General features: G+C 47.4%; 1 protein-coding gene across 1 annotated transcript in view; it reads left to right on the top strand.

Annotated features, from left to right (window-relative positions):
* The first annotated feature begins 1,332 nt into the window (after positions 1–1,332).
* The window catches only part of LOC137430508 (uncharacterized), a 31,701-nt gene continuing 18,429 nt past the window's right edge, over positions 1,333–14,604 (top strand). Inside the window, exons 1-2 of the mRNA XM_078781335.1 lie at positions 1,333–1,347; positions 1,586–2,091. Coding sequence (XP_078637461.1) covers positions 1,620–2,091 — 472 coding nt within the window. The 5' untranslated portion in view covers positions 1,333–1,347; positions 1,586–1,619. The remainder of the gene's footprint in view (positions 1,348–1,585; positions 2,092–14,604) is intronic.

Below are 14,604 nucleotides of genomic sequence, written 5' to 3'. Positions count from 1 at the left end.
GAAGTTGAGACGGAATTCACCGAATTAATCAAGAAGTAAATTTCATAAATTTTAATCTCATCCAGAATGCAAATGGTGTCATTTTGAACTAGGTACAGTACCTACTACACCTACCTACTACCAACTACCTAACCTACTGATGCCATAGTGATGGGTAAAATAGTGGCAAGGGGCTTTGGCTTCGCCGGCTCATTGCGGCTTTGCAGTCGGGTACGAGTAATACAACACGTATCGATCAATGTGAATTTTTTTTCTCAGCAATTGTTGGTCTGATGGGCAATAAATTTTCACCATAGGAACCCCTCCTCATGTAGAATATTTTAATGATATTCATGATGTCATCGGTCATGTGGTACAGGCGCCATCTTGTAAAAACCGAAATATGTTGCACCTCTATATCTCCAAACCCAGGTGTTGGCTTAGCGGTTAGGGTGCCGACTTGGGATCCTAGGATCCTGGGTTTGAATCCCGGTCGATCGCTGAATTAACGCCAGGGGGGTTGACTCAGCCTGTCATCCTTCCGAGGTCGGCAAATTGAGCACCAGCTTGCTGGGATGAATGATCACGGTGTGTACCCCGGTTTAGAATAGGTACACCGTATCCCTGTGCATCGTCAGAGGCGACCAAGGGTTGGCGTCAGGAAGGGCATCCGGCCATAAAAAAACATTGCCTCAAACAGGGAACCATGATTGTCATGGGGCCCGCAAGGCTAACCCCCGCTCTAGCGGGGGAAATGGCCTTAAAACGATCATTCATTCATTCATTTTATATCTCCAAAACCGCTGCATGGAAAATATTGAAACATGGCTCATTGTAAAGAACTCCAAATGGGGAATAGGTGTTGTTAACGATGACGTCATTGGTGCCATAATTAGCACATCATAATTCGACAGGGACAACGCTTACAGTACGGCAAATAGGTGAAATATTTGGGAGAATTGTGACTTTGATGATACAAGCACGAGAGTTGGCACACAGTTAGAGTATGCCCTAAGGAAGATATTTGGCTATAGGGCCAACACAGATTTGTCCTGTGACAACAATGGCGGCCATTTTTCGAAAAAGGATAAATCTGCGATGGCCCTATAGCCAAATATCTTTCTTAGGACATACTCTGACTGTGTGCCAAATGCCATGCTTCTACCATCAAAGGCACAATTCTTGCACCTATCTGCCATACTATTAGTCTGATCAGTTTGAAACGTATTGAGCATGATCTCTGCAACAATTATATTAGAGAATATAAATTTATGATGTCATCGCTCACGTGGTCTGGCAGCCATATTGGATAAATGAAAAAACAATGCTCAAAAAAAGAAGAGTTGGCTCACAAGTTGACTGCGCAGGGTAAGTATTCTATGAATACCATCTAGTTTATGTTATGTATTACAAGAGGAAATTAACATGTTAAAACGAAAGTTTCTGAAATTCAAACTCTTTCTCATGAGAAAGGAAATCTGTTTGCAACGTGTGGTGAACACTTCCTCAATTAATCACGTTATCTTGAAGCACCAGGACACATCATGACCATCTGTTGGACACGTCACGGTGCAGATGTAAAATAAATTTTGTGGTTCGAGTTCAGTGATTCTGCTGCAGTGTTAGTAAACGGATCTGGGATGAGGGACTCGCTGCTGGTTTTGATGTTGATCCTTGGACAGTCCACCTGCTCGGTGCAGCCCGGGATTACCGTGCTGAGTGTATACGAGCACACCTGTGCGAACCTACCGTGTGATTGTGGGACTCGGGGATCTACCTGGGTCTGGTGGATGACGGATGCAGATGTGGATGGAGTGGTTGATCAACAAATCAACTGTACTCGTACCAATTGCTACGATATCGACTGTGATCAAAAACAAAAAACGAAGATGAATCATCGTCATAAGATTTTACCAAACGGGGATCTTCAAATCTCTAAGGTGGAAAAGAGAGATTCTGGTCTCTACAGATGTCTGGATCAACCTCCCCAAGGAAGTGTAACGGAGTGTGATTCCACATCATCATTCTGTCCTTCAGGAGATCAAGAGGAAGAGTCAGCAGAGGGTGTTACTCCATCTTCATGTGGAGCAGCTCTACTCCTGCACATCTCAGGTAAATCTAGAGGTTTATTTCACATTTTACATCTGGAGACAAAAAATATTTTATCAGGGATTATCGTCGTGTTTCATGTGGAGGGAGGGCATGGGAAATCAAATGTATACCAAAGAATACACTGAAAGGTAAACATATTGTTGCGAATATGGAATTTGACCTCCATATCCGCTTGTAAATATTCCCCTATCTTCTCCGATACTCCCCAACTCTCCCCTTACCCCATTCCCTAGTCCCATTGTCTGTAAACAACACCCATTAGAGCCGATCTTCCCCTTCATTCCCCCATTAAATGTCGTGCCCAGGTCCCCCGCACCACGCGTAGACAATTATAGGACATCTTGCTAGTTATTCTTAATCTATGTCAGTTAAGGACTTGTTTCCATTAATTATGACTCTTCGTTGCACCAGAATGTGATGATATGGCACCAGTAGGAGTTTAGGACCTTCCCATACCTCCCCGCATCTCTTCCCATCATCTCAAGCTCCAACAACAACCACAACAACAGCGGCTTTGCGTCCTCACTCCGGCTCGGTTGGCCGCCATTGAACATGTGCTCGACGGGGTTACCCAGAAGGGGGCTCCCTGTCGGCCCCTCGTCAAGGGCGGAGCCGGTAACCCCCGCACCCAATGAGAAGCCATGGGCCGATGCCATATGGGGCGGAGCTAACGAGCGAGGGCGTGACTCCCCGCCGGATATACGCGGCCCCGCGCCGGACGTGACGTCAGATGCGCCCCGAGCTTGGAAGGACAAGACGCCACCCTCCCGAGCGCTGAGCGACCTCCCCGGCATCTCCACCAAAGTCGCGACCCACGAGCGCTGAGCGACCTCCCCGCATCTGCTGGACACCACCGTACGTGATTCTGTCCCGGAGCCAGGTGCACCTGAGCCATCGACTGCCGCTTTCCTTGCCATCAAATCCCGTGTGAGTCAGCGTTGTCCCGTTTATCTGTGGTCTGTCTAGGGTTAATATAAGGTTGTGTCTAAGTGCCCACCTTCCTATGTTTCCCTCTTGTCCCTGTAATCTAACCTTTTCCGCCTTAATATAACCTCCTCCGGAGGTCTTGAGAATCGAAACCCTGGTGTCGTATTGTGTCATTATAATCCAGCCGGGTGTCTTCTTTTTCTTATTGAGCCAGCGTAGCGCGATTAGTCAACATTCGGGCACAATCGGGTAACTTGTACGGATACGGCGGCCATCCCGCTCGGCCCACCATACCATCAAAGTCGTATCTGTAACAATTGGTGTCAGGAGTGGGATTCGAACCCGGGACTAAATTAGTTAGGCCCAAATTTTGGGAGGGAAAATCGATTCGGAGCGCGTTTCCCGCGCGAAATTATAACGGCGAAATTTCAATTTGTTTTACGAAAATAAAAAATAAAAACCGAATTTTGAAAGTCGCGCTATGGCGGATCAAGACGGCTGGGGTCCGGTAGGGGAGAGTGAAGCAGGGTCGGTCCAGGACCAAATTGAGGGACATGAGGGACATGAGGAGAGCGAAACAGCGGGGGTAGCAGACGCGCGAAATTGCGCCTCGCACATAGCTACGGCGGCCGCACCCGCTGCACAAGTGGGAGGGATGGCCCAGATGCAGGTCCTCATGGAGCAATTTATGGCGCAAATGCAGGCGTCCCTCAAACTGCAGAGTAACCAATTGGGGAACCGGATGGATGCTCAGAGTGAGCAAATGAGGGTTGATAGTGGGCGAATGGAGGGCCAAATGGGGGTAATGGGAAACCAAATGGGGGTAATGAGGGACGAAGCGAGGGCTCAGAGTGAGCAAATGGGGGTAATGAGGGACGAAGCGAGGGGTACCAGTGAGGGGTTAGACAATAATTTTGAGGAGTTAGACAAGAAATTTGGGAAGATAGACAATAATTTTGAGGGGTTAGACAACGGGATAAAAGAAGTGAAAAATGGGTTAATGGGGGTAGAAAATAGAATGGCTGCCCAGGAGAATCAGATAGAGGGAGTGAAAAATGGGTTAGAGGGGTTAGAAAACAGTATGGAAGGCAAATTGAGGGACATGAGGGACCAAGCGGAAAGGGAAGTTAAACAAATGGAGCAGCAGATAGAGGGGGTCAGAATGGGGGTAGAAACCAAACTGGATGCTCACAGGGAGGAAATGGAGCAGATGAGGGTGGCATCTGGGCAGGAGATGCAAGTGATGGGAGAGGAGATCAGAAGAGGAGTGAGTGAGGAGGTCGGAGGAGTGCGCGAGGAGGTGAGGCACTGTAAGGAGCGCATGGAGAAAGAGGTGAGAAAGGGGACTGTAAAGTTACAGGGGGGCATAGAGGTCCTGACGCAGGAGGTGGAACAGCTGACGGAGGGACAAAAAGAACTAATGGAGCAGGTTCAAAGGAACACTGCGGTATTAGGAGGGTTAAAAGTGACACAGAAAGAACTAAAAGACGACTTAATAGCGACAAAGAGGGAATGTCAGATGGTACGTGAGGGACTGACAACAAGGCTGGACGAGGTGATAGAGGTAATGGAGACGAAGGACCGACAGGTAAGGACGCACATGGAAACGGTCAAGGTAGCCTTGGAGGACGAGCTTGAGGAGACATACCAGGGAATAAAAGAAGTGAAGCACAAATTAGAAGAAGTGGAAGAAGGGATGAGCGAAATTAAGAAGCGACGGAGAGGGGATAAGAAAGAGATAAAAGAGGAGATAAAAGAATTGGTCCAAAGTCTGTGTTTGGATCGTGATGATGTGCTCATTAACCGGATGAGGGATTCGCAGGTGATGGAGGAGAAGCGAAGAGGAAGAGGACCCGGTGTAAGTGGTGACCAATATGGTCGTGCGTATGATGCGCCAGGGGATTTAAGGAGCTTGGGGGTCGAGATGGACCCGGGTGTTCGTGAGAGGCCGTTGGTGAGGTGTGTGACAGGTCTGGTGTGCGAAAGAGGAGGTGTGCGAGAAAGTCCGACTCTGGGGTGTGTGAGGAAAAAGTGCATGCCAAGGAGTGAGGGTGTTGGCGAGAGTGAGTCGGTCGTAGCGCGTGTGCGAGGGAGCACATGGAAGCGTGGTGTGGTGAGTGTTACAGAGGGTGTGACGGGAGAGTGTGCGCGAGAAAGGTGTGTGACGGACAGGTGCATGAGGAAAGAGTGCGCTGTCAGAAGTAAGGAAGAGTGTCCACCTGTGGTGAGTGTTACAGAGGGTGTAACTGGAGAGTGTGCGCGAGAAAGGTGTGTGACGGACAGGTGCATGGGGAAAGAGTGTGCTGTCAAGAGTAAGGGTGAGTGCGCTGTCAGGAATGGAGGTGAAAGTAGTGAGAGTGACATGGAGCGTGAGTTAGTTGTGACAGGTGAGCGAGGATGTACACCTGGGATGGAAGGATGCACACCTGGAATGGTAGAGCGTGAGTGGGAATGCACGCTGGAGTTGGTGGTGAGGCACGTGGTTGGGTGTGCGAATGAGGGCACACCTGTGATTGTCACAGAGGAGGTGACCGAGGAGGGGGCGCGAAGCGGTGTATTGGTGAGGTGTGCGACCAACGAATGTGTGCCAAAGTGTTCGGTGGTCAGGTGCGTGACCAAGGCTGTGAGTGGAATGAGGGTACCTGGGTGTGTAAGGAAGGGTACGAGGAGCATGGGCACAGCTGGATGTGTGAGCAAGGAACGGGCTGCGGGGTGTAAGCGTCCAGGTGAAGCATCGACGTTACACGGGTTAGAGGTTAGAGCGACTTTTAGCCGAAGCGGGCCCTCGGTGCGTGCTGGGCCTCGCTTTGAACGGCCGCGTCCGTGCTCCACTAGGCGGAGCTGGCAGCCCGATAGAAAGGGTCGTCATGGCGACCACTTTTTGGTGAGACGTGCCGGCAGGTCGAGATCGGGACATTGGATGGCTCCACGCCGAGGTGATGCGTGGGATCTCGGCCCGGGTAAGCCCCCGTCCCTGCACCGAGTGCCGGACGCATCCAGCCGCTGGCACAAAACAACCAGCATCCATTGCTTGGCTTTACGAAGCCGGGCTTTGGACAGGGATTGGCGCACCGAGAGGTATTAGTGAGTCGACTGGGTGATGAGGTTAGTGTTTTGGACCCAAAATTAGAGAAAAACAAAATTTGATGATTGGCAAGGGATTGGCAGTAGTGATTGGCAGATGATGGGCAGTGATTGGCAAATTTTTAATTTGTTGAAATCTGATGTGCAAAATTGGTAGTGAGAGACCCCCGATGTGGGGGGATGGCAAATCCACCATCCTTCCCATATGGGGGGGCAAAGGAGCAATAGCTTATGGGGTGTATGGCAGTGAAAACTAGCCCGGGTGGGTTAGGATATGGTGTGTAGGGATCTAGCTAGAAGATGACATTAGGTAACGTTAAGGTTCGTTAGTGACTGATACCTGTAGTGGGGACGCAGGTAGTTTAGTATGGAGGATAATGACGAGGGAGCGCAATAGTTTAAAGGGACGACTGGAAAGCGCAAGTTTCAGAAGGGAGTAGTTAGCTGAGATGATGCTGTGTGTGTGAGAATTGAACAGGTGTGATTGCACAGGTGTGCAACTGGACAGGTGTGTGGAGCAGTGTATGAGTAGTGAGTGTTGTGGATCAGCGCGAATGCGCTTGGGGAGAGAAGGGTGCCGGTGGCACCAGGTGTGAGAGCACAGGTGTGCAAGTACAGGTGTGTGGAGAAAGTTGGAGTAAGTGGTACGGAGTGGTGTGCATGGTGCGAAGGTGTGGATGGGGGAAGAGTGGACCCCCATCACGGATACCCGGGGCGGGTAGTGTAAGTGTTAGGTAGAGGGTGCAGGTAAATTGTGGTTGGATATTGGCATTTGTGGTGGGGTTGCAGAATGGTGTTGTGGATGGGTGCATTAGTGTTGTGGAAATGGCTGGGCGTGTAGCCTGTTAGTGTGTGTAGTTGGTTGGGCACTCCACCACTGTGAGGATGTCGGCCAGGTGAGGCCGCAGGTGGGCTCTGGGAGCCGGTAGAGTTGTGGATGGGGCCTGAGGATCCCGGGTGTGGATCGGGCAGCCCAGTGCCAGAGAGGGCACGGAGTGGGGAGAGAGCCAGAGGGCCTTCCCCTGGTAGTTAGGTTAGGGTAAGGAGCAGGTAAGCTCGGAGGCAACTGCAGTGGTGGAGGTGTGCAGGTGGGTAGACCCACTGGGAGAGGTACACGCCGCAGCCCAGAAATTGTGCGAGGGCACCGGGAGATGAATCGGGGGAGTGAGACCCCAAATTGAAGAGCACCACAGTTTGGCCAATGGGAATTGGTTTTTAGAACCCATAGTGTAAGAGGGCCAATGGTTTGGCCGGAGAAAGCCCCCGGGTAGTGTAAAGTTGTTAAAGTCATTTAGGAGATAGTTGGGATTGATGAACCTGTCGCACCATACGCAGCCACTTGCCTGTGGTGATGATGATGACTCCACACCTGTGTTTTCTTTGTTTGTTGCAGGAAATGAGATTGCTGTGAGGATTTGTGAGACGCATCACGACGTGGATGAGACATTGGGGTGATTCCATCTCTCCCTCCCTAGGAGGGACTGATGATGAATTGGTGATGGCAAATTTTGATGTTGAGTTGAAAATGGCAAATTTTGATGAGAGTTGAAAATGGCAAATTTGATTGGTTAGGAGGGAGAGAAGACGAATTTGGTATATGGGAGGAACGGGGAAGACAGTAGGGATGTTTGTGGATTTGTAAAGTAGATGTTTATGGGTAGTGTTGTGTTTTGTTGATACAGTAAGGGGTAAGGGAGGGGCCATGTAGGTTACCTGGTGGGGGGGGCGTACGGTAGGAACGTACCTGTCTCACCTGGTTCCCATGTGCCCCCAGTGTGCATCACCTTGCATTGCGTGCACTTTTGCGCCCTTACCACCTTACTCACTTGTCTGCTTCTTTTGTCTCCCACCTCCGAGGATCTGGCTTTGGGGTAGAGAGAGAGGAGAGAGAGGTGCTGGCGACGCAGTTGTGGGCCTGCACTTTCGCTGTTCGCTGCCTGGATCGGTACACCATATGGACCGCAATGTTTGTGGCCACCCACAATGGACCGCAGTTCGTTTGCGGCCAAGCACCACCCGGGGATGGACCTATGGGTCAACGTGGCACCTATGCCATACAGGTGAACCACTTTTAGTTAAACACCAAGTGCACCACAAGAAGAGCAAGAGACACCTGCAGGGTTAGGGGTTGTTGAAGTTATTTTTATTCCAATGAACAATGGTGACTGCACCGATTGGTGGTGGGGTGGTGCTTTTGATGCTGGGAAAGGGTGCTCTGCACGTTATTAAAGGCCGTCGGCCACAGAGCACTCGTGGGTTGGTGTATCGATGTTGGCAAGCGCGCTCTCTCTATGCATAACATCTGCATGTGTTCCTCCAAAGACAGGTCCTGGATCGTAGTGTAAATATCAGCGTAGTCTTGTAAATAATGCTCCCTACCGGCTGTATGTTTAGTTTGAGGATTCTTTCCGGATTCGGTTATCCTGTGGGTGTGTTTCTGAGAGGAGAAGGGTGCAACGTCGCAGGGGGACATATTTACTCATTTGTGAATATCTATAAAACTGTCGCACTCAGGGTAGAGTTAATAGTAGAGGGAACTACATTGCGTGCCACACTAAAGTAGGTAAAAATTTATCGGGTCGGGACGCCCCGAGGGTAGAGAAGGGTGCAATGTTGCGAATATGGAATTTGACCTCCATATCCGCTTGTAAATATTCCCCTATCTTCTCCGATACTCCCCAACTCTCCCCTTACCCCATTCCCTAGTCCCATTGTCTGTAAACAACACCCATTAGAGCCGATCTTCCCCTTCATTCCCCCATTAAATGTCGTGCCCAGGTCCCCCGCACCACGCGTAGACAATTATAGGACATCTTGCTAGTTATTCTTAATCTATGTCAGTTAAGGACTTGTTTCCATTAATTATGACTCTTCGTTGCACCAGAATGTGATGATATGGCACCAGTAGGAGTTTAGGACCTTCCCATACCTCCCCGCATCTCTTCCCATCATCTCAAGCTCCAACAACAACCACAACAACAGCGGCTTTGCGTCCTCACTCCGGCTCGGTTGGCCGCCATTGAACATGTGCTCGACGGGGTTACCCAGAAGGGGGCTCCCTGTCGGCCCCTCGTCAAGGGCGGAGCCGGTAACCCCCGCACCCAATGAGAAGCCATGGGCCGATGCCATATGGGGCGGAGCTAACGAGCGAGGGCGTGACTCCCCGCCGGATATACGCGGCCCCGCGCCGGACGTGACGTCAGATGCGCCCCGAGCTTGGAAGGACAAGACGCCACCCTCCCGAGCGCTGAGCGACCTCCCCGGCATCTCCACCAAAGTCGCGACCCACGAGCGCTGAGCGACCTCCCCGCATCTGCTGGACACCACCGTACGTGATTCTGTCCCGGAGCCAGGTGCACCTGAGCCATCGACTGCCGCTTTCCTTGCCATCAAATCCCGTGTGAGTCAGCGTTGTCCCGTTTATCTGTGGTCTGTCTAGGGTTAATATAAGGTTGTGTCTAAGTGCCCACCTTCCTATGTTTCCCTCTTGTCCCTGTAATCTAACCTTTTCCGCCTTAATATAACCTCCTCCGGAGGTCTTGAGAATCGAAACCCTGGTGTCGTATTGTGTCATTATAATCCAGCCGGGTGTCTTCTTTTTCTTATTGAGCCAGCGTAGCGCGATTAGTCAACATTCGGGCACAATCGGGTAACTTGTACGGATACGGCGGCCATCCCGCTCGGCCCACCATACCATCAAAGTCGTATCTGTAACAATATGAATGGATATGGTAGCTGATGACATGACAGATTTGGGATTTCTGAGTCATGATGATGTTCATTTTAAGGGATATTGAGATTTGAACAAAATTTGGATCTTGAGATCTTTTCCCCAGCTTAGGTTGTCCTGCCAATTGTCCCATCAAATGCTCGTCGAGAGGTTTACACTTTTACAGTGTCATTTATAACCAAGTAATTCAATTTCATTCCGAAAAATAACTGTAATAACTAGAACGACACTTGGTAGCGTGTGTAGTCTCACATTTCATGCTCATTCTGAACAAAAATACAGTACCATCGTTATCTGACCACGATACTATCTTATCATCCATGCACCCTGTTTTGTCACATACATTTCCATTATCCGTAGCTTTATTGATGATTGATTAATTTATGGGATATTTAACATCCACTGTTGTGCACATCAAGGCTAAATTGAAACAACGAAGTTGAATATGAAAATAATTCAAACTATATTCACCTTGGCTCGTCGATCATGTGGGTGAAGTTTTCCATCGATCTGTTGGAGCCATTCTGACGAAGAACGTCTTTATTTTCAATCCAATATGGCCACCAGATCACGTAACCGATGATATTAATTTAGTTCTTCACTCAGATCGAGTCGTAAATGAGATATGTGAAGTTTCAGACCATTCGGATGAGGATTTCAATTGAAACAATTATGGCCGATTGATGTTGATATCTCGTGCCTTCGATACGGTCTGGCACCCCGCTCTGCTCACCAAACTCTCCTCCTGTGGTATCCATGGAAATCTCCACGCATGGCTTGCGGACTTCCTTTCCCGTCGTAGTCAACGTGTGGCCCAGAATGCAATTCTCTGATCTCCCCTTCCTGTTCAGGCTGGAGTTCCTCAAGGACGTGTTCTGGGCCCTGTGCTCTTTTTGGTCTTCATCAATGATCTTTCCGACTCTCTGGAAAATGCTCTCTGTCCCTTTGCTGATGATGCCACTCTCTGCCACTCCATATCTCAACCCTCAGATCGGCAGCCTCTTCACTCTTTGCGGACCTGGATAAAATCACAGACTGGTTAAGCAAGTGGAACGTGTCTTTCAATCCTGACAAATCTCACACTCACTGTGTCTCTCCGAAAAGACCGTCTGGACAACCCTCCCATTTACTTTCTCAACAATCCTCTCCAAGAAGTTCTGTCACTCAAGCTTTTGGGTCTCACTATCTGCCATGATCTTTCCTGGGAAAACCGCATTTCCAAGCTGGCCTCCAAAGCCAGTCGCCGACTGGGCATCCTCCGTCGTGCAAAGTCCTTCCTTGGCACACCTGAGCTCCTCACTACATACAAGGCTTTCATCCACAGCTCAATGGAATACTGCTCTCCACTCTGGGCTGGTGCTCCTGCCTCACACACAGCTCGGCTTCACGCTGTTGAAACCAAAGCTTTCAGAATCATTGGAATCTCCCACGATGAAGCTAACTCCGAGGGTCTTTCACTCACTCACCGCAGGCAGGTTGGTGGTCTTTCTGTCTTCTACCGACTCCTCTCCGGCCTAGCGGCTAGCTCCCCTAGCTCTGTCTGTGCTGTGTCCCCCAAATAATCCTGCAGGATGCACAAGATCTGTCTGCAACCCTTTTTCAGTGAAACTGCAAAAATCAAGACTCTCTGCTCACATTCACTCTTTTATTGTACACCGCACCTTTCCTATGCCATCTCCAGGCATTGCAAATCGTCATTGCTGGGCACCGAAGGGGGCTCGGCAGTGACGCACGCTGAAAGGGAGTACTCAGTTTTCACTCTGTTTGTTTGTTTTCTTTCTTGTTTTCTTGTTTGTTTGTTTGTCCGGACGATATCTCAGCCATCCTTTGAGCTAGGAGGCTGAAATTTCGGCACAGTAGTGAGCAAGTCCTTTGTCAAAAACTGTATTTTTGTTTTTGGAATAATCAATTAATTGAGGAGTTATTTAATTATTAGCGATTAAGTACTTATTTAATTAATCAAATTTCCTTTCTCTTCTGACCATTAACTCAGGCACCTTTTGAGTTAGGAAGCTGATATATGGACATGCCAATGACCAGGTGATTTGGCTGCAAAGGCTATTTTTGATTAATTAATCAATTAATCGATTATTTATTTAATTATTCGATTAATGACTAATTTTTTATTTTTTTTTAAAGTTACAGATTCTGATGAAATGGTGGTGGTTTATGTGTTCTCTGACCGAAATGATTAATAATTTAATTTTTTTATGATTATTATTTATTTATTTTTTATTATTAATCATTTATTTATTTTATTTCTCATTTGGCCAATATCTCAGGCACCTTTTGAGCTGGGAAGCTAATATTTGGACATGACAGTGACCAAGTGATGTGGCTATCAAGGATATTTTTGATTTATTGATTAATCATTTAATCGAATAATTATTTATTGATTAATTGATTAATTATTGATTAATCAATTAATTATTTAATTTTTTATTAATGACTTATTTAATTAAATTTCTAAAAGATACATCTTCGGATGAAGCACTAGTGGTTTAGTTATGCTATAAGCCAATTGATTAAGAAAATATTTTGTGATAATCTTTTATTGATTTTAATTATACAATTAATCAATCAATTAGTGTACATCTCTCCCTCCCAATGCAGCCTCAATGAGCTGCACTGCGGTATTGCCGGGCGCCAGAGGCGCCCCGGCAATGCCGCGCTGTAGGATATTTAATTATTTGGCATGGGGGCGGTGTACTTTGAATGTATCTGTACTTGTTACTCTTTTTTTTCCACCTCTGGAACAAACTCCCACAAGACTCTCCTCCCTCCAGGTCTTTAAAACAGCTGTTCCCCACCATCCCCCATAAAAAACCTTGATCTTTTCTACCCCCGTTAATACACCCCAAATCCACATCTTTCAATCTTCGACTTCCTTCCTGAAATTCCTTGTAGTGTCAATTTGTTTGGTTCCGTGTACCCCTTCCCCTCTCCCCCCCTCCCCCCTCTGCCACCCCCTAGCCCTCTCCCTTCGAACAGATCTCCTGATGTCCCTGTTCTCTATTGTTGTGCTTGTGTGCTTCCCTCTCTCTCCACATCTTTTCTCCTCCTCCCTTTATTGTTTTTTGTGTCCGTTTATGTTTTTTGCGTTTTATGTGCTAATGTATGGTTGATATGCTGGCTCTTAAACGAGCCTCGATCTTGTATACAAAAAAAAAAAATGGCTGGAATACCACTTCACCAATTATGTCATAGTTATCACCATATATCACCATTAAACCTGGCGTTGGCTTAGCGGCTAGGGTGCCAGCTTAGGATCCGAGGATCCTGGGTTCAGAATCCCGGTCGATCACTGAATTAACGCCAGGGGGGTTGACTCAGCCTGTCATCCTTCCGAGGTCGGCTAATTGAGTACCAGTTCACTGGTAAATCCCTGTTTGTCGTAAAAAGGTGTACAAACAGGGTTGGCGTCAGGAAGGGCATCCGGCCGTAAAACATTGCTTCAAAAAGGGGACCGAAAAACAACAACAACCACGGTGCCCGAAAAAGGCCAACCCCCGCTTGTGGGGAAAAATGGCCTCTAAAGGTTTGTTTTTTTTATCACCATGTATACCACATGGGGAGTTGATGACATACCAAGTTTCAATCTTTTTAGTTGAGCCGTTTCAGAGAAAATTATGTCGAATCTTTTTTCCTTTAATCCAATATGGCTGCCATGCCATGTGACCTAGAGTTATAAATAAAATATTCTCCATGGTGATTCCCTTCTGTGATTAAAGTTTTGTATCAATCGGACAAGCACTTACAGAAAATAATAAAATAAAAGTGAAAATATAAAGATGTGGACACAGACATACACAAACAGATAGACAAGCAGGGGCGTTGCAATGGTCTCGGAACCCGTTTCGGCGAGACTAATAAGTAAGGTGTGTTCGTAGAAAGGAAATAATCAAACTGTATAACATTTAAGAGGAGTAAGTATTGTTGTGATGTAATTTACTACATTAGAGGGCCATTGTTTGTCTGTGTGTGTGTCTGTGTGGGTCGCCATTTTTCTCAGAAGGCTGAACGGATCTTGGTCAAACTTTCAGAGGTTCATCAGTGAATGCCAGGGAGTGTTTTAGGCAAAACTTTTAATTTTTTTTAAGTGCGTTTTTTGATTTTTTTAAAAATCGTTCTATAGTACCAAAGCCTTTTTGATTAATGACAGTTATATACAAGTACACATTCACATGAATAAATCTTCATCTAAATCTATACAACATTTGAACACAAATAATCAAACTATTCCGGAAGTTGTCAAAGTTGGTGGGAAGGCTTCTTCTTCTTCCTGAACGTCATCATACATAACTCAGAAACGTGATGAACGTGATTCACCAGCAAAAAAATCAACAAAAAGGTAAAATGATGAATTTGTGATGGATTCTGATTTGGATGTAATTGCTTTTCCATTATATTTTCTCTCATTTGAAATATGTTAATGTTTCTTTTTCGATTGAGCAACGCCAGGTACTCCAGCTACAAACACTTATATACTTTACTCGGGGTACAAATACAAATACAACTTTGGCAGGGGGGTAACATAGGCTATGTGGCCGTGGCCTCATCCGGGGCTGTGGGGGACCAGGAGAGGGGCGTAAATGTGTACCGTGTGTAGCCACCTGGTGATGGTGGCAGAGGGCATTACAATTACCATTTTTTACCTGTGCCACGCTGAGGTTATGAAGCACTATTTGCATGGGAAATTTTTTGGTCCTTCCCTTCCCCAAAACTGAGGGGCTTTTCAAAGCCCCCCCCCCAAAGGATGTATATGTCGTATA

This window comes from Myxine glutinosa, chromosome 7 (genome assembly GCF_964187855.1).
Source record: "Myxine glutinosa chromosome 7, kmMyxGlut1.1, whole genome shotgun sequence".
Classification (NCBI taxonomy): Eukaryota; Metazoa; Chordata; class Myxini; order Myxiniformes; family Myxinidae; genus Myxine; species Myxine glutinosa.
This window is presented reverse-complemented; position numbering and strand designations above follow the sequence as displayed.